The sequence below is a fragment of the Acipenser ruthenus genome, chromosome 13 (genome assembly GCF_902713425.1).
Source record: "Acipenser ruthenus chromosome 13, fAciRut3.2 maternal haplotype, whole genome shotgun sequence".
Classification (NCBI taxonomy): Eukaryota; Metazoa; Chordata; class Actinopteri; order Acipenseriformes; family Acipenseridae; genus Acipenser; species Acipenser ruthenus.
In genome coordinates this window covers 39691708-39718981 of record NC_081201.1, presented here as the reverse complement: position 1 = coordinate 39718981, position 27274 = coordinate 39691708, and the positions used below count along the sequence as shown (strand labels likewise).

The 27274-nt window shown below is 43.4% G+C and overlaps 2 protein-coding genes across 5 annotated transcripts; one reads left to right on the top strand and one right to left on the bottom strand.

The window, feature by feature from the left end:
* Positions 1–211: 211 nt before the first annotated feature.
* Positions 212–14848, bottom strand: LOC117418525 (suppressor of fused homolog). Of its 3 annotated transcripts, none has more exons than XM_058985408.1 (13): positions 14485–14845; positions 13672–13806; positions 10408–10544; positions 8398–8540; positions 8104–8189; positions 7590–7662; positions 6237–6393; positions 5920–6022; positions 4603–4641; positions 3076–3210; positions 2650–2788; positions 1695–1763; positions 212–1481 (listed from the first exon to the last, which is right to left on the bottom strand). In XM_058985408.1, the coding sequence occupies exons 1-13, from the start codon at positions 14634–14636 to the stop codon at positions 1392–1394; spliced, it is 1458 nt and encodes a 485-aa protein (XP_058841391.1). In that variant the 5' UTR covers positions 14637–14845; the 3' UTR covers positions 212–1391. The 3 variants fall into 3 exon arrangements, 2 of the variants coding, with proteins under 2 accessions (XP_058841391.1, XP_058841392.1); XR_009306807.1 differs by having other exon boundaries at positions 1414–1481; positions 2650–2711; positions 14485–14848; XM_058985409.1 differs by lacking the exon at positions 4603–4641 and having other exon boundaries at positions 14485–14846.
* A 66-nt stretch (positions 14849–14914) lies between these two features.
* Positions 14915–26226, top strand: LOC117418599 (alpha-centractin). 2 transcript variants are annotated; one of them, XR_009306808.1, is made up of 13 exons: positions 14915–15243; positions 15441–15563; positions 16326–16390; positions 18639–18714; positions 19615–19740; positions 20148–20272; positions 20445–20661; positions 20883–20975; positions 21906–22080; positions 22583–22644; positions 22754–22794; positions 23627–25426; positions 25463–26226. XR_009306808.1 is itself a non-coding variant. In XM_034031787.3 (12 exons), the coding sequence occupies exons 2-12, from the start codon at positions 15474–15476 to the stop codon at positions 23727–23729; spliced, it is 1173 nt and encodes a 390-aa protein (XP_033887678.2). In that variant the 5' UTR covers positions 14915–15243; positions 15441–15473; the 3' UTR covers positions 23730–26226. The 2 variants fall into 2 exon arrangements, 1 of the variants encoding a protein (XP_033887678.2); XM_034031787.3 differs by having other exon boundaries at positions 23627–26226.
* The last annotated feature ends 1048 nt before the right edge of the window (positions 26227–27274 follow it).

The window sequence follows — 27274 nt, the reverse complement described above, 5'->3', positions numbered from 1 at the left end:
TATAAAGTTGAATACATTTCTGGGACGGGACCATGGGACCTTGAATCCTGATTCTGAATGCAACTGGATCTGCGGTTTAAATCATGTGGAAATCAATAGAGAAATACAATATCTAGCTTTTATGTGCATTATGTAGAGATCTCCATACACCGGTTGCAGACTCAAGAAAAAATAAAAAGGTACAAAAAAAAATACACCTTGACAATTCTAACACAGAGAAACAGAACTTTCTGTAAATATAGTTTTAATGCACTTAAACATTACAGAAAGGCAGTTTAGTGATTCACAAAAAGGCTATTAGAAAAGGGAATGTGCATGCCAAACCTGCACTAAAATATAGTGTAACATTTTTTACATAATGTACAATATTAAAAACTAATCTCTGCTAATGAAGAACACCTTCTTGCACTGCTGATAAGTAAGCAGAAGTCATAGAATCAACGATTAACTTTGTTTGAAGCGTTTCTTTCAGTTGGCAGAGACACACAGTTTTAAGGGTGGCGCTCATTCCAATTGGAAAGTGTTTATACACGGACCAGTAGAAGTAACACACCGTGTATCGAGGAAGAGTCAACATATAGAATAAAAGATAAAAAAATTAAAAAATTCAAACAATTACAAAAAACAAACAGTCAGGTTTCAAACCGATTCCAATACAAAATAAGTTACCTGCCAATGGAACATACATCTTTGGCATGATCATAAATCAATTAAAAAAAAAAAAACAAAAAAAAAAGGTACAAACAATGGAAACGGAGTAGTTGGCCTGTACTTCAGTCAAATAGTTACAATACAAACACCACCACCACACTGATTAATGTGCAACTTGTTTATTTTGTAACTGTGTGATGGAAACCTGATCCATGGATTTAGCAAGGGTCCTTTTCTTTTTCCACAGTTGAGGTTTGGTTTGATCAGCGCATACCTTGAGAAGCCACAGCTGGATTGGTCAAATGCTCTAAAATATACTCCAGCTGTGGCTGATCCTGGCAGGGTTTAGGTTGATCAAACCAACCAAACAGTGTTCCTGGTCCCATCACAGGTCTGGACAGACGCCAACACGGATAACTCCTGGATCAGGGAATTTCTGTTAAGATGTTCCTCAGTCTAGCTCCCCATAGACTCAACTGAGTCGAGCACAAAGCAGTGTTTGTATAGTACAGGGTATTCACACACACAGCAGCTGAAATGTTGTGGAATCGAGACAGGATGGAGTGGAAGGGCACTTAGACAAACAGCACCTCACCCAGTCTGGGCAGGCCAACGTTTCCAGATGCAGGTCAGGTGTTGTTTCCACATCTCTACTCTGTTTTTCATTGAGCTTAGCTTCACTGCAGCAGTGGAGTCGGGGGGTACTTCTCTCTGAGACCCGTCGCGTGGTCTCTCCTGCGCTACTGCAGAGGGCTGTCAAACACAGAGTCCGGCAAGATGGAGATCTTCAGCTTCTTCTCCGGCCAGCTATACTCCCTGGGTAGCTTAGGCTTTAGAAACAAATTAAAATAAAAACAGTTGAATAGTTTAAAAGGAATTGTCAAGCTCTTTGCATACAGGAATTATTTAATTTTACTTGAAGTTGTAGAGATGGGCATTGAAATATGATTCATCTACTGTTGTGTGACCACCCAGGATCACTGTAGAAACTAGCAATCCAATTGCTTCCACAACAATAATAATAATCATAATCATCATCTTACTCCTTCTCGTGCCGTTAGGTCCTCCAGATCTTCAAGCATTCTTTCTACAAACTCCTCGGTCAGTAATATCTACAGGAGAAAACACAGTAATAACCAGACTAAACCAAAAATGACCAGTGGATGTTGGTACGTCAAACAAAAGCAACACAAACACATTAAAAGGATGGTAGGTAAGGTAGTTACTACTTAAAACACACAAAGATTCCTTACACATTCGAACAGTAACTGAATACACCCGCTAGTGAAATTCTATAGGCTTCTTTACTGCCTTTTAGACAAACTGCTCAGGGCTGTGCAGGACTCAATTGAAATCTATCGTTAACAGGACCTCACTGCAAGGTCCGATACACTTGGAAGATACAGAAACGCTTAAAATATTTTATTTTAAAATTTCACCTGCATAACCTGTACTACTTAATTACCATAAAAGTGCTTTTGCAGCCCAGTGCCCCAAGGGTTACCAGAAGGCTTATTCCTATGGGGGACATGAATAGAAATTCTGAAGGGGGACCCCCCCTCAGTCTATATAAGGGTTACACAGTGGAAAGGGAGGCATCTTGCATTTGGCACGTGAATTATTTTAATACACAAAGTGGAATGGCAGCTTACACAAAGAGTTTATTACAAAGCGGTTGTTCCAATGTAAAAACACTTAATATTTGTTTTGTCCCATGTTTCTTATGCAAGCCTGGCTTCTCGAATTAGCGGCATGCTTCTTCAAGTGGGAGTTGGGTCTGCAGCACTGTGTGTGATCTACCTCACAGATCAGACATGCGCAAAGAAAAGATGAACAACTTCCACAGAACAGCGAATGCACGACTGGGTTCAGCTTTAACAAAACCACAAAGAAACGTCAGAACCCCCCTAAGAATCTTACTGTTACTCTTTCCCACAACCCAGATTTAAAGTCACCCCCAATGCAAAGTGTTGGCTTGTGGACGGCCTGCCTGCCCACCTGTAGCCACGGTCCGTGAGCAGCATACGGATGTTCCTCAGTCGCAAAGGCTCCTTCCACTCCTGTTGATACAAATGTGATGGCAGTGTCACCTGTAATACTTTTGTATGTGAAGTGTCTTCCGTGGAGCAGCCGGCCCCTAAGATAACAAAGAGAAGGTTATCAAGCAACATGTCAAAAAAACAGGACTGCTCAGAACATCGCTGACAGCAGGTGTAGATTGGGATACAAGCTGTAGAAGCTACATTGTTATGAAAGGGAGTTTCTTTGAGACACATAATCTCATCTGCCTAATAGTCTCTTATTCTCAATGATCTGCTCCAGGTGGAAGGTACATGTTTTAAACACAGATTGTGGATTTTTTTTGTGTTGGGGCTAAACCACAAAAAGGTCACTTGATCACACGGCCTTGTCCCACATTCTTACTTCAGGCACAGTGGAATAAGCGTCCCAGACTCCTGGTTGAACTGGAGGTGGACACTCTCCAGCTGTCTGGTGCGGACCAGCTCATGAGGGACAATGGCTGCAGAGCTTTCACTTTCCAGACTGTCTTTACGGCTCCTGTGCAGTGAAACAGAAAGCTGACTGTGAGAGTCAGAGAATACAACCAAGTGGAAATACAAAAGCAATAAATTAAAAACAACTGTTAAAAAGTATAGTAAAATGTCATAGCACAAGAAACAATACAAATGAACACATTCTCATGATTCTCTAAAATACAGCATTGTATTAATAGTTTTGTTTATGGATTTCATAGGAGGACGTTTTCTCACTAGTATAGTAAATGCACTTAGATTTCGTTTGCATGTTCACATCCTGGCATTGAACTGTGCTGAGTTTATTTATGGCCAACTTTCCCCATTGTAGCGCCATCCATTACATTTTTCAAGCTTTCAAAATGGTTTCCCCACTTAAAACATTTGACTATGGATCCTGCTAACCAGCTATGCTAAAGGATTTGGTCTGATGCACAAGGAGGTCAGCTGGGTCTGTAACAGCAAAGCTACAATGTCAGTGTCTTGGGTTGCTCTGTACTAACCAGCACTGCAAACTGCTTCCTGAGCAGCGACTTCAGCTGGAAACGAAGGAGAAAACAAGCTGCCACAGAGCTGCTCGCATTCATTTTTCTACAGTGTTCAAGTCATCCTGCTTCTCCCCGCCCATAAACCCCACTGAAGAGCCCTCAGGCCTCCCTGTTTCAACAGGGACTCACTGCGCTGGCCTGATGAGACGGTGGGTGTTTACACTGGCATTCCTCACGAGGGTGCCCACGACTGCTTATGGAAACACATTTAAAACACCAAAACGACTATTAAAAGCACGCAACTCCGGCGAGCTCGATGGCCATTTAAAACACCAAAACGACTATTAAAAGCATGTAACTCCAGCGAGCTCGATGGCCATTTGTTTTTCAACTTTCCGAAACCCCTTCTCATTAGCTATTTCCTCCGCCTCAACCAGTCACACGGTTGACAAAACCCAATCCCAGGAAGTTAACAAGTATCAGTGGGATGAGGAAATAGAGTGCATCGACTGACCGTCACGATCACTAGTTTCCCCCAGAGACCTTCAAACAGAAACCAATCCACACAAGAGAGAGAGCCAGGGCAATCCACAACAACCCAGCCACAACAGGAGCATTTAAAATGGTTTCCAGAGCACTGCTCCACTCATGACTGATACTAATGTAGCAGTCTAAATGTCAAACAACGCACTGCCCTGCTAATAACTTTCTACTACTAAAACAAACAAAAGATCTTCGAGTAAAAATGCAAGCCCCCAATACACAAGGACAGTTATCTTTTACTGTGCCTTCCGCAATGCACAGGATTGTACTGGACTGTTCTACATAGTTTGGCATGTAACCTCCTTGTGCTTCAGTCTTAGCAACAACTTTTTAAAGAATGCTTTGGCTGTGTGTCTCGTGTCCGCCCTCCCATATCTTGCTCTTACCTTGAAGTCTGCTGGCTCTGCAAATGGCCCACTGATTGTCTATGGAGAAATTAGGGGGAAGATTTGTAGCACAGTAGTGAAAACAGATAACAGTTTTAGCATAGTGCCTACATTGGTATTTGGGCCAGCCCAGTAAAGATGCTGGGACTGTGCAGTTGGGAAAATCCTGACGTTGCCAAACCAAACCCCCAAAAAACCCACACCACCTCAGAGTTCAAACATAGATGGAATAAAGAAAAGAGAAAAGAAATTGACATTTTTATTAATATCAATGCTATTTTGAATTAACTACACGTCATTCAATGTGTGAATAAAATATATAAAAACACGAGTTAAACCCACACTACAGGACGATTACTCATCTATAGTGACTGCTTTCAGAAAGTTTCCCTTAGTGGGCATTATAAGCCAGTTTTACCTGAATGTTTGAAAATAATAAATGACACTGAAGACTCCTCCTGTATTGAATCATGTTTGTGCAGCTGTTTTCTGATTGGGGATCCAACTGTCTTCAGTTAGAAGAGAAACAGATTGAGGCTTAATCCTGTAACAGCTCAGGAGGGGGTGCTGCTGAGCAACCTACAGTCCCACTGACAGGGGAGGAGTGAAAAGACAGGAACGTGCAGACCCAGCACTGTCTGCCTGTGCTGGAAAGGGCCAACAATCTCCTGCACTTAATTAAATCAATTATGAGCAAGGCATGTGCATGGGTGTGCCCCTGCTTTCACAGCTGGCTCTGTAGGTCAAAGCATGGCTGCGCCGGGATTCAAACACTGGCTCCTACAACTGAACTCATTACTTGTGACTAAGGCACAAGGGGCTACAATTACCCACCCATCCTTTGGGAGTTTAGAAACCACACCTTCCTCTATAGCAAATACAAACCAGGAGAATTGAACAATGTAATTAATGCCAGTTCTAAGAAACAGTCTGTTTCCCCAAAGGAGATCCATATAAAACCTTTCTTTGTGCAAGATTACAATAGACTCAACAATGTCCCAGGAATGGAGGCGCAAACACACCTACTTCCAGGAAATCTAGCAGCTGCTGCAAAAAGACAACTGGGTTTCAAGAGCCCCATGAAGGGGATACAAATAAAAATACAAAAATTAAATGAGGGGAAAATTGGCCATAACTACTAAATTTAGGAGAGAGAGAGAGAGAGAGAGAGAGAGAGAGAGAGAGAGAGAGAGAGAGAGAGAGAGAGAGAGAGAGAGAGAGAGAGAGAGAGAGAGAGAGAGAGAGAGAGAGAGAGAGAGAGAGAGAGAGAGAGACAGACAGACAGACAGACAGACAGACAGACAGACAGACACTTACTGGGGCCGGTCATGACTCTGTCTTTGTCCACTGATCGGTGGTAAAACAGGTTTGTTGTTAATTTCTAGTCCCCTCCGCAAGGCCTCTCGGATCTGTTCCGTATCTGAAGACATTTGAATTGAGATCAATTCAGAACATCTCTAAATCATCCTAACAAAATTCCTGGTTTATTAAATAATGATTCAGTGAATATCTCTTCAACGTAACACACGCATCCATGCCACATTCATGCATGTCAGTAATACCCATTTCCCTTGCAGGCCTGTAAAACTGGTTTTCCTGCTTCAGAAATCCGGCCCCCTCCCCCCGTCCCTCACCTTTGTCAGACAGGCGGCGAGGCTGGGAGCCCACGCAGATACTCCTGCTGTCATCCTCATCGTCTGGAGGCCTGCTCAGATCTTCCCAAGCACACTTTGCACTCACACCACTCAGGTTAGAGCCATCCGTCTCCATCCCTTTATCCACTCTCTCCTGCTAAAAAGAGAACAACCCAAACATAGGACCCCAAACCAGCACAGGTTGCAGCAGGCTGGGTGTGGAGGTGGTGGCGGGGTAGGGTGGGTCAGTGGCTGGAGTGATAAGGTGCACTACAGCTGCAACCTCCATAGACTGTGAATGTCTGAGTGCAGCCAGACAGACTTTAATGAAACCCTCCCTCTGCATGGCATTCAGAACAGCCTCCTGTACTAGACACACGGGTGCTGCAGCTCCTGGAAAGGTCACATGACACCCTCCCTCTGCATGGCATTCAGAACAGCCTCCTGTACTAGACACACGGGTGCTGCAGCTCCTGGAAAGGTCACATGACACCCTCCCTCTGCATGGCATTCAGAACAGTCTCCTGTACTAGACACACGGGTGCTGCAGCTCCTGGAAAGGTCACATGACATCGAGCCACAGGTCTTCGTTGCGCCACCGAGCAAAAAACGTAGAGGAGCAAAACATTTACTTTAGATCCTCTGTGCCCTACGGGTGCCTATGGTCAGTCAAAAACTCAAAAGGGTCAAACTCAAATACGTGTGAAAACATTGAACAGTTTTCCACGATAAATTATATATATATATATATATATATATATATATATATATATATATATAGTACACCCTCGCTACAACGCCCTTCATTATAACGAACCTGGCCCCTGGACCCCAAATAAAAAAGATAACAAACACACTGTCAACAACCCAGTCTGTACGCACGAGAAGCCACCCCTGCAGTGAAGTCAACTCTTCGGTCTTAACAAAAAGCGCACTGTGCGCTTTATAAAAAAATAACTATGCCTCCAAAAAGAAAATCATTTTATGTTGTAACTGAGTTGGAAGCTATATTGATGGTTTAAAAAAACCAAAAAAAAAAACCAACATGCCGCAAAGCAAAATTAAAAGAAAAAAACAAAAACAAAAAAACGATAAACTTTTCATGTCGGTTTGATTTGGAATAAAAGATCAGTTTGGGATTCTTGCATGTTGGATTAAGATTTGGTGCACTTTGAAACGATTCATGTCAGATTGATTTTGAATAAATGTTCAGCTTCAATTCGGGATTTTTGCTAAAACAAACACCCCCGTTTGATGTGCACCTCAAAGAAAGGAGAAACATTAATATCACTACCAGCAGGTGGCACTCCAGCCCTTCTCTAACTATTTTGCATTTAATATCCAAGGCCTTACTTGTAGGTGTGGATCAATTTCAAATATGGTCTCCCCTCTTCTCATGTCAGTGATTAACCAAGGGCCTCCAGCACTACACATGCAAAAACAAAAGGAAGCTTTATTATTTTCTTCAGATTCAATTTAGATGCTACTTTTCCTATCTGACGATTCATTTCAGTGTGTAAGGCTGCCACCTTCAAACATCCAAGTTTAGTACAGTGTTTAGAAAATCCAGAATCTAAAAACATTGAGCAGCTGACAACTCAGAATCATTCGTCTGGTTTCGTTTTTCTTCTAAACTGCAATAGTACAAAATCGAATGCCGTTCGGGCCATTACACAGCAGCCCAGTCTTGTTCCATCTCCTTTCACATATATTTAGACAATCAACTACAGCCTCAATGCACCAAATGCGTCAGTTTCTGCAGCATGTCAATTTCTATCACCATTACTAATTTAAGTGCGGTGAAAAGCACACAAAGACAATATCACACAGACTTCACAAGCTTGGACCCAGACCTGGGGATACTTACACATGGACAGTGCGTAATAAATCAAGGATTCCTTGCCCGTTCCACTGCTGGGCAGCCTGGAGCTCCTCTGTACAAACACCCACAATCTATGGGGGAGGAGAATTGTTTTCTTTTAAAAAGGCACAAGCAGAATAGGAGGCTGGATCTGACTTTCTGAAGTCCTAACATCACCACGCATTAAAGTAAAGAGTGAACAATGTATAGCTATGAAACACTTCAGTATGATGCACACAGCCTGTCCCCCCCTCCCCTCCTTGGTACACTATACCACACATTGCCCTTGCAGAGTTTTACCTGCAGGAATGTTAACAGTCCAAAGGGTGTTTGCACTGGCTGTAACTGGGGGTCCTCAGTCAGCAGCATGTGTTGGATGCGGGATTCACTGTTATCTAAAGGACTGTGCCACGAAACATGATCCCCGCTGCAGAACGTGTTTTCTGGGAAACAAAATAAACACAATTAAAATAAAACCTTCGATTACCTACTTCCTCTGAGGAGACACGATCAGCAAGTAAAGACTACAGCTGAGTAAATCCACATCTGTGATTTAAAACATTTATTTACATGGAGAGCATCTGCAGCCCATTTTGAAAGTTAAATCGTTACCCACATAAATCTTTGTGGATTTGTAAACCAAGTTTTAAGTAACAAATTAATAAAATAAAGAAGTACAAAAATACACAAACTCATTATTTATGGCTTAGCAGACGCCCTTATCCAGGGCGACTTACAATTGTTACAAGATATCACGTTATTTTTTACATACAATTACATTATCTTTTACATACAATTACCCATTTATACAGTTGGGTTTTTACTGGAGCAATCTAGGTAAAGTACCTTGCTCAAGGGTACAGCAGCAGTGTCCCCCAGCTGGGATTGAACCCACAACCCTCCGGTCAAGAGTCTAGAGCCCTAACCACTACTCCACACTGCTGCCCTGCACATTAAAAGGATTTTTTTTTGCTTTACCTGACAAACTCATATCCAGCCAGCCCTGTAAACGAGTGTGTGCAGGATTGCAGTACCTGACTGGAACACATATCCAGCCAGCCCTGTAAACTAGTGTGTGCAGGATTGCTGTACCTGACTGGAACACATACCCAGCCAGCCCTGTAAACGAGTGTGTGCAGGATTGCAGTACCTGACTGGAACACATACCCAGCCAGCCCTGTAAACGAGTGTGTGCAGGATTGCAGTACCTGACTGGAACACATACCCAGCCAGCCCTGTAAACGAGTGTGTGCAGGATTGCTGTACCTGACTGGAACACATACCCAGCCAGCCCTGTAAACGAGTGTGAGCAGGATTGCAGTACCTGCCTGGAACACATACCCAGCCAGCCCTGTAAACGAGTGTGTGCAGGATTGCAGTACCTGACTGGAACACATATCCAGCCAGCCCTGTAAACGAGTGTGTGCAGGATTGCAGTACCTGACTGGAACACATACCCAGCCAGCCCTGTAAACGAGTGTGTGCAGGATTGCAGTACCTGACTGGAACACATACCCAGCCAGCCCTGTAAACGAGTGTGTGCAGGATTGCAGTACCTGACTGGAACACATACCCAGCCAGCCCTGTAAACGAGTGTGTGCAGGATTGCAGTACCTGCCTGGAACACATACCCAGCCAGCCCTGTAAACGAGTGTGTGCAGGATTGCAGTACCTGCCTGGAACACATACCCAGCCAGCCCTGTAAACGAGTGTGTGCAGGATTGCAGTACCTGACTGGAACACATACCCAGCCAGCCCTGTAAACGAGTGTGTGCAGGATTGCAGTACCTGACTGGAACACATATCCAGCCAGCCCTGTAAACGAGTGTGTGCAGGATTGCAGTACCTGACTGGAACACATACCCAGCCAGCCCTGTAAACGAGTGTGTGCAGGATTGCTGTACCTGACTGGAACACATACCCAGCCAGCCCTGTAAACGAGTGTGTGCAGGATTGCAGTACCTGACTGGAACACATATCCAGCCAGCCCTGTAAACGAGTGTGTGCAGGATTGCTGTACCTGACTGGAACACATACCCAGCCAGCCCTGTAAACGAGTGTGTGCAGGATTGCAGTACCTGACTGGAACACATATCTAGCCAGCCCTGTAAACGAGTGTGTGCAGGATTGCAGTACCTGACTGGAACACATATCCAGCCAGCCCTGTAAACGAGTGTGTGCAGGATTGCAGTACCTGACTGGAACACATACCCAGCCAGCCCTGTAAACTAGTGTGTGCAGGATTGCAGTACCTGACTGGAACACATACCCAGCCAGCCCTGTAAACGAGTGTGTGCAGGATTGCAGTACCTGACTGGAACACATATCTAGCCAGCCCCTGCATGAGCTCCGCTGGCCACGTTGGGGGGGCTGTCTCTCCTGCTTCTCGCTTTAGCCGAAACGTCAGCTCGAACCCAAATCCACTCGGTCCATCTTGTCCAGTAAATCTGTCAAGAAAACAAACCAGCTATTAAAGCGTCTCCATCCAGCTGACTCCATTTCAATTCCTGTAAAAACCAAACACAAACTGTGCTCAGCATCAGGAAACACGAAGACTTGGAAATGCATTAAATATGTTGTAGACATGTACTGAAGAGCTTTCTAAAAGGGTAATCCATCCACCAATTGCTCTAAAGGGAAAACATTACTTTACTTTTAGGAGTACAATAAAAGAAAACATTTGCAGAACTAATTATTAAGCCTTTAAAAAGTGAATGCATTTGTTTTGAGACAATCTCTGGTTCTTCAGAAGGACACTTTCAATGCATTGTTGATTTTGGAGGAGCTGTATTAAACACTGCCTGGCCGAGTGCACACGGATTGAATGTCACTCCTACTGTATTCTATGCCTCAACTTTTCAGCATGATTCTCCCATAAAGTACAGCTATTGATTTTCCTGAATCTCAGAATTAGGCCCTGGGAACAGAATTAGGCATTTTGGGAATGGCATTTTGCAGTGTTGTCTTTTTCTCCTCGCAACTCCAGTTTTGTGCTGGTTTTTTTAATTTTTTTTTGCACTACACCCAGCCAAGTTGAGTTCATTCATCATGTGACTTCACTTGCGTGTCTCTGCTGAAGCTCAACATGGCAGCTGCACCAACAAAGAAAGACAAATGCAATGTTTCAGCAAAAGACATGTTCTGATTATGATGGGATACTATTCTGCAAGTTTTGCTGTCATTCGATTGATCAGGTACGAGTCAATACCATGAAAGAGCATATCGCCAGTCGTAAACATGTAGAGAACAAGAAAGCAAAAGAGACGGCAACAAAAAATCGCAACGCACTGCATTCTTCAATGCTGAGAAACAGACCCAAGGTACTGCGCTCAAAGCAGGGCTAAATGAACCGAGTACTTAATTACTGTTTAGTTTATTTCTTTCCACTCTACCTGCCTTTAATAAAGCCATAATTAGCATGTTAAGCCATGGCCGTTTAATTAAACTATATTATCTGATGATGAAGACACAAGCTCAAAGCTATCTCGCTATACATTCCCTAAAGGAAAGTGATCGCTTTCCTGTGTGAAGGATGTAGTCACTGCACTACACACCGTTTGTTTCATAAGAGACACAGCTCTTCTAGCTCAGTGCATTTACATTAAAAGGGACTCTATATAAGTTACAATGGGGTGGTACACAGCAGTGAAGCTGTGTAGCAGAGAGCCAGTCAGCATGCCTTTATCAAAGTGTTTCATACTTTATCCTGGTTACTGCAATGCCAGTAAAACACTAAACTTCATTTGTGGAGTCCTGTAAAGAAGATTACTCTCGCATGACATTGCTCGACTGTTACTAAACTGTTTCATATTTTTTATTGTTATGCCAGCAATAAGCTAAACAGGTCTTTTCAAAACACCTTCATTTGTCGACTAAACTACAGTGTCCAGAACTAAATCGGATTCTCACAACAGTGCTGGGCATTTGTTTTCTGAACTGCTGTAAGATAATTCACTTGTCCTGCTTATTTTAATGCCAGCAATGAGCCAAGTGATGTTTATAAACATTGACATGTAAGTGTCTTCAGGTGATTTACAGCAACAAGAGTCTGACTGAAAATCTTAGCTAAATAAAAAATAAAAGAATTGTGGCAATATTTATTAAATGTACTTATTTTAACTCTCAACATTATATGTATGTTCAAATACCATGTTTAATTATCAATACATTGATAAAGGGTATTTACTGTTCCCCAGCCCTACATAAGGACCAACACTAGATAGCTGTTTACATTCCAGTGAATCAGAGATCTGTGATCTGACTCCCAACAGAAATGAGGTCTATTTCAAAAGAACAGTCGTAAATAATGCAAGGAGCATCTTGCTGAGTATACAAGCTGGATGGGAAGCCTGGCATTCAAGGCTGAATTCTACGCATTGCATATTTCTTGGTAAGGAGGCAGGGGCGTAGAAATAAAAAATGCAGACATAGCAATAAAAGGCCAGTAGAGTGGTGTTCTGCAGAATCAGCTTCATGAACATCAAACTGCATACAATTCCCTCAAATTACAATTTAAATGAAGATTACCTCCTTTAAAACTTAACACTAAGAAGAAAAATGAATCTTCCACACAGCAAATTTGGTATGTTTCCATTTATTATAATTTATTTTTTTATGAATGAATCCAAATATTTCTGACCTCCTGCAGTTCACAAGTTCTCCTAACAAATGCACAAAGGCTGTGATTCTGTATTAGCTTCCCTTTCACAGATCCGGATACAAAACCACACACGAAGCCGTACCCAGCCCCCCCAAATCCCTCTCACAAAGGAGACCTGGTGAACACACACTGCAGGTTCAGACTGAGCAAACACCAGCCAGGATACACACACAAGCTGATTACGCTAAAGCACCAATCTGTTTGGTTCCTCCAAAGCCACCAATATAGTGCACAATTTCATGTGACAAACATCCCACAAATGCTCTATTTGTCTACAGCATAACCCTAGACTTCACTCCAGACATGGGATTTGCCTTGGATAGACATTAAGAAGAAGTTAGAATAAGATGAGCAGACACAACAGGATATGAGAACTTACTGTTATGTAATTATCGGCACTCAATATACAGAACACACTTCTGACGTTACAACAGTAGATGCATGTGGTGCGCTAAATCAGGACTTGAATCTGAACATATATTACAGTTGATTGAGTTGCCAACACTGCCAAACACATCAACAAAGGAGATATGGCTGTGAAGGGTGGTCTTCGACTGTGTGCACACTGGATGCAATGTACAGCGACCATGAGCCTTCACCCTCTGCACTGTGCCTACTAGCCAGCAACAACTACACTGTGAAGCACCTGGAAACACAGTGCTCCAAAACTGAACACATGCCCAAAAAGGTTCAGTATCAAGAGGCTGCTACAGGGCAGGACTTTACCCAACAATAATCCAGGGTGCTCTGCTGTATCAAGCAGCTAGCCTGCCCTTTTCCAAGCCCACCCACCAGTGTCAAAAACATAAATAGCAAACAAAATAACGTGGCACGGATATACCCGGTGTGTTATTAACTCGGTCCATGTCCTTTAATAATAATAATAATAATAATATCAAAAGCCACACACTTACTCGTGCACTCTGTTGTCTCCATAGAGATCGCTCAGCCCAAAGCTAACGTAGTGCCAGTGTTCCTGAACATGCTGCGCCGGGCTCCCCACGCACCTGTACATGCTAATGTAATCCAAGGGATCCGGCCCTCCCAACCTGGAACACAGAAGAAAAAACACAGCAAGGTGTTAGGAAACACTGACGCCTATTCACAACCCTTTAACATGTGCTAGCATGCTTCATCCCAATCGGAGAAGCGGCTCTGTGTAAAAATAAGGATCACAATGCCCTGTATGTCCGAGACCTGCAAGACATTAGTATTACTGCGCCCTGAGGACCTCGAACGGAAGCGTTCACAACACGATGCTTGTCAAGTACTTTTCATTCAGGTAAACACTTTGGTGTCCAGAGTAAACTAATAAGTCTTGCTTTACCGCACACACATAACAAGTAAATAGTTGCATGTCACTGATGATAAAGAACAAAACTGAAACTTCTTCTACTGGTAAACTTTGTACGCATTTAAAAAAAACCATGGAAACTACACAGTACGTGCAGTACAATGAACCCTAAACTAGGAGCGTAACAGCGCGCTTGAACCGTTACAATCACAATGGAAACAGCAACTACGCCTAACAAGAGTTTTGATTCAATGACAGTCTTCCAAAATTAAAATACGGGTTTACTCTAGTTCAAGTTGATCTATTGACAAACAATAATACTAACGAACAATCAATTGTTTGTTTCTTTTTTAAGGAGCAGCAATGTAGCTTTTTCAAACCAATTATCCTGCTTAAATGATTCCACCAACCGCCTCCTCCCGACACCACTCACCAGTATTTCACGATGGCTGTGACCTGCAGCGGGTTGGGCTGCTCGGGGTACAGCCGCCTGCATTCCCCGTAAATAGCTTGCAGACCCGGGGGGAATAGCGACGCCAGACCCATGGCTCCAGCTCCGCCGCTAGGCCGCATATCATCCATCATTCACACCCGGCCACCGATACGTTTGAATAATGATAAACCCCACGAATAAATCTTTATCTCAGTAATAAGAGCTACTGCGTTATCGTTTTGCTTTCCAAAGAAGGGCTATACTCCTGTTTAATAGCAAACCTGCCTCAGTCACTCCTAAAAAAATAAAAAGCGTGTTGCTGCTTCAGCGACGTTAAAGACAATTTAGAGTGATGTACCCAGTGCCCTATCAGTAAAAGAAGTAGGCGGGACAGAAGAGAAATTTCAAAACGTGGTTGGTTAATTTGATAGCCCCTCGCGGTGTAGGCGGGGTTTCCGAATGGATTTCAGAACTAGGGATCCCCAGACTGGAGATTTGTGAAGTAATTGAATTCAGAGGGGGGGAGATATCTGTTTTTTTTAAAGGGGAATTTGGCACCTCTTAGTGGACACGATACACATCTCTTTTTTTCCTGTTTCAAAAAACAGTATTTTAAACGCTAAAGTACAAATCTGGTTATTTATTTATTTATTATTTTAATTATGGAAGTGAATTTAATTTAACAAACTGCTACCTGGAAGAGCTTTGTGAAACGAGTCTGGTCAGCATTTCTTTGACAAACTTGCATCGAACGAAGAAGTAAGTGATACATGTAATATTTAAACACTAATGTCTGGGGTCAATGCTATGGCAATGCCAATACGAGGTAAGAACATGTTACAGCAGCAAAACAAAGCAGGCGCTGCAGATAACGTTGTGCAGGTCAGATGAATAAGAAACATGGGAATAATGCTTGAGAAAAGACCACGAGGTTTATAATATCTTTGTTTGAACAGCCAGCTTGCATTCCCTGCCCTCTCGCGGTGCGCATGCGCAGTACCGCGCCGGCGTCTCATCCCGACTCACACGACATGGAGTCTTACGATATCATCGCAAACCAGCCGGTTGTTATCGATAACGTAAGTAACCATTAAAAAAGAGCTTTAACGAACTATTAAAATAGCAGGCTGCTGAACTGCGTGAATCATGTATCCTGTAAATCGTTTTGATTTGATTGAGAGCGCCGCTACAGTGGTATTGTTGGCAGCTGAATAATATATAATAATAATATAACTGGCCTCTCCTGTCTCAAGATCACAGCAGCCGCACCCGAGCCGTCACGGACACCGCGTAACCACAGACACTGCTAACTGTGCACTCATCTATTTAATTACAACAATGAATAGTTTACAAGTTTTGTACAATGCATACGTTTTCTGCACCAATAATGTCAATTTATTAATATATGAAAGAATAGAGACGCCACCGTGACAGACAGCCGTGTAGATTCTAATTGGGTAGATGCGGTGTCACTCTACTGTAAAAGGGGGCGGGGTTCACATTTTCTCTGCGAACCCATTGGCTTTGATACCAGAAGTTGTTGACACAGAGGTTTTGTATGGCTGGGTTTCCTGTCACTCCCGGGTTCAGGGGCGGGGCCGTGTCCTTGTTGGCTCTGTGGTTTTAAATGCATAGCCCACTTAACGTGCTTGTACAGTTTATTTATTATGAAATGTAAAATTCATTTCCTGGCTTTGCCGTGGTTTAAGTTATATGCTTTCCTATGGTATAGAGCAGCACAGTGACATTTTAAAAAGGATGTATCACTTGATTCTTTTTAAGCCTTGCATTAGTATGATAACGTTTTTCTTTTCTTATCTGTGCACATGCTTTGATTTCAGGGGTCTGGTGTCATAAAGGCTGGTTTTGCAGGGGACCAGATTCCAAAGTACTGCTTTCCAAATTAGTAAGTACAGCACTAATACACTATAGTGCTATGTGCGCATTATTACAAGAGCGCCTTATGTACGCATATATGTTTCCTCAGGCCTTTGCAGAGACTTAAATGTGACACTGTCTTCGCTTATTAAATACAATGTTACTCTTTTACGAATTATGTACTTTGTTTGCTTAGGTTTCTATTAGAATCATAAGTAATCCATTGTTTTGAATTGAATTACATCTCTAGATGTTCATGTTCAGCTCACTGCCAGATCTAAATACAATTGAACTCATTTCAACATATCCCCTCGGGTCACAATGGTTTTGTTTCATTTGTAAGAAAATATCCATCAGAGATAGAGAGTCACGTTTCTAGTTTCTGTATTTGTTAATATGTACAGTAAGTGGGTTCTTACATACTTGGATTCTGTCAATTAAAGAACACGTCATTCACATGTATGGAGGGGAAGCCTGCTGCTTCTGCCCAGATTTACATATGAGGAGCTGAGACAAAGTGGTTCAGTTTTCAAACAAAGAGCTGACCAAGCAGCACAGCTTGAATGTGAAGCGAACACCTTGATCCTTTACTGCAGAGCTTCCCACACCTTGATCCTTTACCGCAGAGCTTCCCACACCTTGATCCTTTACTGCAGAGCTTCCCACACCTTGATCCTTTACTGCAGAGCTTCCCACACCTTGATCCTTTACCGCAGAGCTTCCCATACCTTGATCCTTTACTGCAGAGCTTCCCACACCTTGATCCTTTACCGCAGAGCTTCCCATACCTTGATCCTTTACTGCAGAGCTTCCCACACCTTGATCCTTTACCGCAGAGCTTCCCATACCTTGATCCTTTACTGCAGAGCTTCCCACACCTTGATCCTTTACTGCAGAGCTTCCCACACCTTGATCCTTTACCGCAGAGCTTCCCATACCTTGATCCTTTACTGCAGAGCTTCCCACACCTTGATCCTTTACCGCAGAGCTTCCCATACCTTGATCCTTTACTGCAGAGCTTCCCACACCTTGATCCTTTACCGCAGAGCTTCCCATACCTTGATCCTTTACTGCAGAGCTTCCCACACCTTGATCCTTTACCGCAGAGCTTCCCATACCTTGATCCTTTACTGCAGAGCTTCCCACACCTTGATCCTTTACTGCAGAGCTTCCCACACCTTGATCCTTTACCGCAGAGCTTCCCATACCTTGATCCTTTACTGCAGAGCTTCCCACACCTTGATCCTTTACCGCAGAGCTTCCCATACCTTGATCCTTTACTGCAGAGCTTCCCACACCTTGATCCTTTACCGCAGAGCTTCCCATACCTTGATCCTTTACCGCAGAGCTTCCCATACCTTGATCCTTTACTGCAGAGCTTCCCACACGTTGATCCTTTACTGCAGAGCTTCCCACACCTTGATCCTTTACCGCAGAGCTTCCCACATGTTGATCCTTTACCGCAGAGCTTCCCATACCTTGATCCTTTACCGCAGAGCTTCCCACACCTTGATCCTTTACCGCAGAGCTTCCCACACGTTCTTCCTGCACAACCCCATTTTGTACTGACCCCACAAAGCAAACAAAAAACACACATAGCAACCAACACATGACTACGTTATTTAACGCACTCACCAAGTCTAATGTGACACATGGGCTTGCATGTTGTGACACAGCTTCTCAGAATCCGGAGGTGTGGATGAAACTGCACATCTAATTTCTGATGTTACATTTTATTTTTATTTAAATTTATTTCTTAGCAGATGCCCTTATCCAGGGCGACTTACAGTCGTAGACAAAAATACATTTCAAGGATCACAGTACAAGTATTAATACAATTAAGAGGAGGATAAAATACAATGACTTTGGTTCTAGCAAGTACAAGTATATGACAAAATACGATTCAATAACGGAGCAGATGACAGTGTCAGTGATAGTTACATCAGGATATAATTAAATACAAAATACTACAGATTAAATGACACTTGACAGATTACAGTACTCTAAAGTACAGGGTTAAACTGCATCCATGGTGGTTTGATGCAGAGACTTGATGCACACAAGCACAGAGAATCCAGCTTCACACAAATAAGTGCTGGCAATGGCACTATCAGTTTTAAGGTGCGTGTTGAGAGTGCAGGATATTCTCTTGACACTGAACCAGAGCTCCGGGAGAGAAAGTCGGGCATATGTTCCTTGCAAAATTGACTAAATTAGCTGCTGGCAGAAAAGCAAGGCATCCCAGCTGGTACCTTCACTTTGTCTCTCTCTTTCAGTGTTGGACGGCCAAAGCATGTCCGTGTCATGGCGGGTGCCCTGGAAGGGGATCTTTTTATTGGTCCAAAAGCCGAGGTAAGAACAGTGATCATAATCACTTTACAGGAACGGACATTTTTTAGCTGCTCCTTTGTCACTTTCTGAAAAAAATGTATAACTAAAAACCTCAGGTCTGGGGTGTAGTCACTCATAAGAGCAGACGAACACTTAGTTCAGTAGAAAATGTACCTCTATACAGGAATATGTAACATTCATAATGTTGCAGTAATAATGTGTAAGGTCCTTCGTGGATGAGGATCATCCTCTCTCCAAGAACTTCTAACTCTGTATGTTCCTATTCGTTCTTTCAGAAAATGCAGAACTCTTAGTGGAGCTCTATTCATGTTGATTTTAGGCAGGTTGAAACATCGGATTCTTTTAAGTCTGAATTGAAACATACTTTTTTGAATGTGCTTTTATATAATTGGTTGTAGCTGGAGTATATTGTACATATGAGCTGTCTTATTGTGTTTATAACTTTGTACAGCACTCTGGTATGCTATGGCGTGAATGGTGCTATATACAAATACATTTGTATTGCATTGTATTGTATAAAGTCACAGCTTTTTAATAACCTGGATCCACTGCCCTGTTTGAGGTGACCTCGTTTTGGATAACTCTGAAACAGATCCTGTCTGCATGTTAAATTCAGTGGCACTTGTGAAAAACACAACAAGGGAACAGGGCCTCTGGAAAGAAGGGTCTGCTTTCTAAAAGGGGCTGACCTATTAAATATCCAGCTCTACTTAGATTCAAGCAAAGCCTTTTGAAAGCTACTGTTTGTCTTACCAATAGCATGTCTTACATTGTACAATACTGGAAAGTGTAACCCTACCAGAAACAGCTTGTGCAGTTTTTTGCTTTCGATTCGACAGGTGACGTTCGTTTTAGATGCCATTACCTGCACTAACCTTTTCTAACCCTGTCTCTTCTCAGGAGCACAGGGGCTTGCTAACAATCCGTTACCCCATGGAGCATGGGATAGTGAAGGACTGGAATGACATGGAGCGCATCTGGCAGTATGTTTATTCCAAGGACCAGCTTCAGACTTTCTCTGAAGAGGTAACACATTTCTACTGGATTTAGTAATTAAGAGTTCGAAATATTTAGGAAACCAAGCCTGTGTGTCAGAATTGAATGTACTGAGGATATTTCCTACCAGTGGGATGGTGAAGCTACTCAGCCCTGTACATTTCCCAATTTGAGAACAGCTGAAATTGAAGTACTCCACAAAACTAAACCCCTGCTGATTAGAAAGGGGCTGTGAGTCACAGGTCCCCTGTTGATTAGAAAGGGGCTGCGAGTCACAGGTCCCCTGTTGATTAGAAAGGGGCTGTGAGTCACAGGTCCCCTGTTGATTAGAAAGGGGCTGTGAGTCACAGGTCCCCTGTTGATTAGAAAGGGGCTGTGAGTCACAGGTCCCCTCATTTTGTGTGGTTTCATCCTCTCTTTTTATTTCTATTCCCCAGCACCCAGTGCTGCTGACAGAAGCCCCCCTAAATCCACGGAAGAATCGTGAACGTGCTGCAGAGGTCTTCTTCGAAACCTTCAATGTTCCCGCGCTCTTCATCTCAATGCAGGCAGTGCTCAGTCTGTACGTTTTCACTTGTCTTTACCTTTGTTTCACTGCTCCCAGATACCCCTCTGAGGGATATAGGGTCTGAGCTGCCTGTCCAATTGGGATGCTAAGGACCTTTATTATCACAGGAGTTCCCTGAAGATTGATGCGAGGTAATCCTTTACAATGAACTCCCTGTCTCCTGTAGGTACGCCACTGGCCGGACGACAGGGGTGGTCCTAGACTCTGGGGACGGTGTGACCCATGCAGTGCCCATTTATGAGGGCTTTGCCATGCCCCACTCCATCATGAGGATCGATATCGCTGGGCGCGATGTCTCCCGCTACCTGCGTCTCTACCTGCGCAAGGAGGGCTACGACTTCCACACCTCCTCAGAGTTTGAGATTGTAAAAACCATCAAAGAGGTACGTGGCAATTATTTGATAGCAGACACATTGCCACTCATGGAGGAGCTGTTTAGCTTGTTGGCATGGTTGAGAGGCATGTGGAATGTGAACACAGAGGACTTTGGATCTAGAACATCAGTCAGGTACTAGGTACTACATAGACTCTGCAGTTCATTGTGATTGGCTGTGAGGAATGAGAGAAGTTAATCCCTCAAGGTCATTTTTGTTGTGCTCTCCAGCGTGCCTGTTTCCTCTCCATCAACCCCCAGAAGGATGAAGCGCTGGACACAGAGAAAGTGCAGTATACACTACCAGACGGCAGCACCATTGAGGTACGAGCAAGCCCTGAGCACGCTGGGCATTTTAAACTTGCATGACTAACCTTATATGTGAAATCCTGATATAGCTGAAATTCATGGAAATTAATGAAAAAAAGCCTTCGGACATGCTGATGTCATGCCGTATTTTGCTTTTTATTTCTAAAAGGAATACAATTTCAATGGTATAACATTGTCAAGAAAATACTCATAACAATAACATAACTGCATCATTCCTGTGACTAGAGGTATACTGTTACAGTTGTGTTATTCATCACAGGCAGTCTGTTTTCTCTTTAGCATGTACTTCAAGAAGCTTTCCTGCGGTATGCCCGTGAACCAGTGTGTCTCTACTGACCCTGCAGTTCAGAGCAGTGTGTCTCTACTGACCCTGCAGTTCAGAGCTGTGTGTCTCTACTGACCCTGCAGTTCAGAGCAGTGTGTCTCTACTGACCCTGCAGTTCAGAGCTGTGTGTCTCTACTGACCCTGCAGTTCAGAGCAGTGTGTCTCTACTGATCCTGCAGTTCAGAGCAGTGTGTCTCTACTGACCCTGCAGTTCAGAGCTGTGTGTCTCTACTGATCCTGCAGTTCAGAGCAGTGTGTCTCCACTGATCCTGCAGTTCAGAGCAGTGTGTCTCCACTGATCCTGCAGTTCAGAGCAGTGTGTCTCCACTGATCCTGCAGTTCAGAGCAGTGTGTCTCCACTGGTCCTGCAGTTCAGAGCAGTGTGTCTCTACTGATCCTGCAGTTCAGAGCAGTGTGTCTCCACTGATCCTGCAGTTCAGAGCAGTGTGTCTCCACTGATCCTGCAGTTCAGAGCAGTGTGTCTCCACTGATCCTGCAGTTCAGAGCAGTGATTCTCTACTGACCCTGCAGTTCAGAGCAGTGTGTCTCCACTGATCCTGCAGTTCCACAGTTCAGTGTCTTTTGGGTTGTGCTTGCAGATCGGCCCGGCCCGGTTCCGTGCCCCTGAGCTGCTGTTCAGACCAGACCTGGTGGGAGAGGAGTGTGAGGGCATCCATGAGGTGCTGGTCTTTGCCATCCAGAAATCCGACCTGGACCTGCGGAGAACGCTCTTCTCAAACATTGTACTGTCAGGGGGCTCCACGCTGTTCAGGGGTGAGACTGCGCGCGTGCGCACACACACACGCACACGCACACACACGCACACGCACACACACACGACAGAGCACAACGAAAGCTAAGTGTGTGTCTGCTGGGCTTGGGTCACTGCATACAGATTTCATAAAACATAAACATTTCTGCTTAAACTTCAGCAGTTAAGTCAAACATAGTAGCGTATGTGCTATATGGTTTTGATTAAAACGGCTGTGGTCTGCTGTTTTGTGACTGTTCTGACATGCTGCTTATCGATTTAATGAAAATGATTTTAAGTTAAGTTGCACGCTTGATTCATACCTGTATTACCACTAGATAGTGCTTCTGTTCTATCATTTCTTTTAAAGGACAGTTGATAGCTGTTATCATTGGTGACATAGAGAGCAGAATAGATGTCCGTGTTGCATCAGCACATTTAAACATGAACTCTTGAAATATAAACACTTAACTCTTAACACTTCAATTATTACATATTAATATTGCTGGATTTGTTTTTGTTTAGGATTTGGAGATCGACTGTTGAGCGAAGTGAAGAAGCTAGCACCAAAAGATGTAAAAATTAAAGTAAGTTCAAATCAACCTGTGTATAAACAGGACAGTGACATAAACTTATCCACAGTAAGAAACCGTGAAATGCTCTTCTTGCCATGACTTTGGTTTTTCTTTTTTCCAGATCTCTGCTCCTCAGGAGAGGTTATATTCTACCTGGATTGGGTAAGTGTAATCCAGTCATTCGCTGCATTCCCAGGGTACAGCTATGTGGGCATAAGAAACTAAAGACTGCTTTTCAATAGCATTGATTCTGGGACCTCATGGCTGCTCACTGCTACACAAATCACTGCCCTGTCAGCGGAGAACATGGAGCAGCCTGTCCCAAAGAAAACGTGTTTCTGTGTATACAGGATTTCAAAGTGTATAGAGTAAACACATAGGGGCTTGTTGTCAAAGCAGATCCGCTGGAGGATAGCGCTGTACTCCGTTATTCCCACTGTTTTTCCCACTGATTTAAGTAGAAAGCGCGGCGGGAATCTATCCACTAGTTTGGCTCATTAGTTATTCAGACTCCTACATATTATTTTTTTATTAAAACATTACTTTTTGGTTACTGGTGTATCTAATATAACTAACCATTACTTGAACAAGGTGTCATTTTGTTAGTAATGAATGTAATTTGCATTGGTAAATGTCAGTGCATTTGCCAGTATATTATGTATGTTTGTTTAATGACAATTTACATAATTGCTACAAACACTGTTGCGTTGTACTGCAGTTTCACAGATTTTCGTACCACTGTACATATACAAATAATAAGAAAATGAATCATAAAAAGATAGAGTGTGTATGTTTGTATTTGCGTTTTGTTCTGCAGTTTTGGACAGGTTTCGATTGTGCTTGTAGATTATTGCTAACACATTTAAACTGAAATCCTTTTCTTGGCGTTTCCACTGAAAATGAAACCCTTTTCCAAAATTGGGCCCATAAATGCAAATTGTTGTTCCGTCAGTCTGCCTCTTCTTTTTTTAAACTGTGACTGTGTCTCCCACAGCGGCTCCATCCTGGCCTCCCTGGACACCTTTAAGAAAATGTGGGTCTCCAAGAAGGAGTACGAAGAAGACGGTGCCAGAGCCATCCACAGGAAGACTTTCTAACCACCACTGGAGGGCGCCGTGTCTGCTCTGTGAACTGATCCACTGCAATGAGGAGCGTGCTGGTGTGTGTCTGTGTGCGAGGGGCAGGGGAGCTGCAGAGATGGTGCAGGTGGAAAGCAACCAAACACAGAAAAGAAAGCCAGTGGCCAGCCCCTCTCCCCCATTTCCATCCCCTGTCCTGACTGAAGGACTTGCTTCTGATCTGTGTCAGCCTTTACAGCCCCTCTCCCCCATTTCCATCCCCTGTCCTGACTGAAGGACTTGCTTCTGATCTGTGTCAGCCTTTCCAGCCCCTCTCCCCCATTTCCATCCCCTGTCCTGACTGAAGGACTTGCTTCTGATCTGTGTCAGCCTTTCCAGCCCCTCTCCCCCATTTCCATCCCCTGTCCTGACTGAAGGACTTGCTTCTGATCTGTGTCAGCCTTTAAGCCCCTCTCCCCCATTTCCATCCCCTGTCCTGACTGAAGGACTTGCTTCTGATCTGTGTCAGCCTTTCCAGCCCCTCTCCCCCATTTCCATCCCCTGTCCTGACTGAAGGACTTGCTTCTGATCTGTGTCAGCCTTTCCAGCCCCTCTCCCCCATTTCCATCCCCTGTCCTGACTGAAGGACTTGCTTCTGATCTGTGTCAGCCTTTCCAGCCCCTCTCCCCCATTTCCATCCCCTGTCCTGACTGAAGGACTTGCTTCTGATCTGTGTCAGCCTTTCCAGCCCCTCTCCCCCATTTCCATCCCCTGTCCTGGCTAAAGGACTTGCTTCTGATCTGTGTCAGCCTTTCCAGCCCCTCTCCCCCATTTCCATCCCCTGTCCTGACTGAAGGACTTGCTTCTGATCTGTGTCAGCCTTTGCAGCCTCTTCAAGGTCTCGTTACTGCTGCTGTTTTATTGTGTCTTTAGTGCTGAGCTGAGCAGCGGGAGACAGGAATGAGTTTGAAGTGTGTGTCTTTGAAGTTGCGCTGCGACCAAATTACTGAGTTATTTTAACCATTTGTCTTACAGCATACCCCTGATGTACCTGCGTGTGTACATATAGACAGCATACCCCCGATGTACCTGTGTGTGTACATATAGACAGCATACCCCCGATGTACCTGTGTGTGTACATATAGACAGCATACCCCCGATGTACCTGTGTGTGTACATATAGACAGCATACCCCTGATGTACCTGTGTGTGTACATATAGACAGCATACCCCCGATGTACCTGCGTGTGTACATATAGACAGCATACCCCTGATGTACCTGTGTGTGTACATATAGACAGCATACCCCCGATGTACCTGTGTGTGTGTGTACATATAGACAGCATACCCCCGATGTACCTAGAAAATGTTTTGGTAATGTCTAGCCATTTTGTTCAGTGATTCTGGACAGATCCCAGCGATCCCCATCCTGTATCCACTTGCTTAGTAAATATTAAACTGTAGTATCAAGCTGTAGTGCATTCACTGCTCATCAGCTATCATTGGGAGTATTGACCTCTTTGTGTTTGATTTGTATCCTATGGAGTATTATTCCTGGAATACAGTATTCATCATTTTCTATTTCTATACTTTAAGTATTGAATATAAAGATTGTCATTACATAGCAGTGTGAGCCTTTACCAGCTTTATTCTAGTCATAGAGACACATTCAAATCAAGAGGGCCACACCTTCCATTCAGGTGTGTGGCTCACATATTGTAATGCCTTCCATTCAGGTGTGTGTCTCACATATTGTAATGCCTTCCATTCAGGTGTGTGTCTCACATATTGTAATGCCTTCCATTCATGTGTGTGGCTCACATATTGTAGGGCAGGCTCCCCCTCAATCCATGCCCATCTGTGCCACTGCAGATCTGCAGCCAGTCTGGAAGGGTCTGGATTTATTCCCAGTCCAGACCCCCCCCCCCCCATGTACTGGAGGCTGGTAACTCAGTACACCCGACCTCAAAAGCTAGGCAAGGCTAATGTACCAACTGCACTGTTTGACGAGGACACAGAGAGTCGTGGCGGTTTCACAATGTGCACTGTGTGTTGACTTATTTATATGTGTTTTTACATTTTTGTAAGCCTTTCTTCTTTAAGTATAGAGATTAAGAGATACAGTAGTTTGTTGACCAGCTTTTGAAGTTCTAGATAAATACATTGGGAAATTGTATAAGATAACGCAAGCACTGTCCATAACAAGTAATGGGTTGAACTCATATCTGCAGTCAGATTAGTATGGTTTCAGCTTTGTGAATGATTACTGTACAACAGTAGACAGAGTTTCTGAAGGTAAACGTCTGTGTTTTATAATACTGTCCGGTCTGTAGTGTGTGACCGATAATGGGGTTCTGTCATCTTTAATCTCTGTATCGTTTTTATTTGTAAGCACAATTTTAATATTATTTGTATTATTCCATTGCTGGTTTATTGTCTTGATTTTGTGACACTAATTTGTTTTTTACTTGTGAATGGACCAATATTGTTTGCTTTTATTTCAAAATCCTCTGAAATAAATATGACAAGCTGTGAATGTTTTCTGTGACACAATCTTGGTATGTGAGTGTAGGATTTAGTCATGTTTTTTATGAGGTTTTGAAAGAGCGATTGATGGCTATATTTACTTTGGGAGTGTCTGTAAGGGGAAAAAGATGGGTGGTAGGTGTGCTGCTTTTAGGCACTAATTATTAATGAAATAACAAAGATATTCTGTATAAGCATACAATGTGTAAAGAACAGCAGCCTGCTGTAAGCATGGGGCTCACAGCCAGCGATCTGACTGACAGATGGATGGGCTCTGTACTGAAATCGACAAGACATCCAGGAGGACAAGAGTCAGCTGCAATCGTAAATTAAACATAGTTTATACACGGTACTGTTAAAACAGATTCCGTTTAACCTGCCACGTTGTTTCAGAAAAAAAAAAAAAACTAATCTCAACTCTCCTTACTTTAAAAATAAATAAATCTGTGCCCAGTTACTTGTTGTTTCGAATGAATTCTAGAAGCTTTGTTTCCTTTGTTGATAAGAAGCTTCTCTTACACAACACTAGCAGACCTGTGCATAAAGACAATTATTGCTATGCAACCAAAAAACTGAAATTCAGTTCCTCCTCCGTCTGCATCAATAGGCACGAGACCACACAGCATTCATTAGTCCTACCAATAAATGGTCCCCATATCCCGAGGGATCTGTTTAAGGAATGTCCCTACCAAGTTTAATCTCAATTTGATACAAGAGTCTCAATATAAATATCTATATATCTATATATATATATATATAGACAATATCCTCATCCAGAGGGATACAGATTCTCTCATGAAGTACATTTTCCATATGCAACGTGGCCACACTGCGGTGTGCGTGTGTGTGTGTATTCAATCAATGTGTGAACATCCTGTCTGTCATGCGTTACTGCTTTCATAAAACAGCCTCCCTACCCTCCCCCTATCAAAGCAGAGCGTCTGTCTAGTGACCCCGTGAGAGTGGCTCTCAACGTTCCAAGCCGTGCTTGTGTGGGCACATGTTTACACAGGCCGGAACACTTGTTAGCCAATGAGATTTTTCCTTCTTGCCATTCT

Coding starts and splice junctions, on each gene's coding strand:
- LOC117418599 (XM_034031787.3), top strand. CDS start 15,474: ATGCGCAGTACCGCGCCGGCGTCTCATCCCGACTCACACGACATGGAG. Junction 19,741..20,147: donor TTCAGACTTTCTCTGAAGAG/GTAACACATTTC, acceptor TCTATTCCCCAG/CACCCAGTGCTGCTGACAGA. Junction 22,081..22,582: donor GGGCTCCACGCTGTTCAGGG/GTGAGACTGCGC, acceptor GTTTTTGTTTAG/GATTTGGAGATCGACTGTTG.
- LOC117418525 (XM_058985408.1), bottom strand. CDS start 14,636: ATGATGGATGATATGCGGCCTAGCGGCGGAGCTGGAGCCATGGGTCTG. Junction 6,023..6,236: donor TCGCCGCCTGTCTGACAAAG/GTGAGGGACGGG, acceptor AAATGTCTTCAG/ATACGGAACAGATCCGAGAG. Junction 1,764..2,649: donor CTCACGGACCGTGGCTACAG/GTGGGCAGGCAG, acceptor TTTCTCCTGTAG/ATATTACTGACCGAGGAGTT.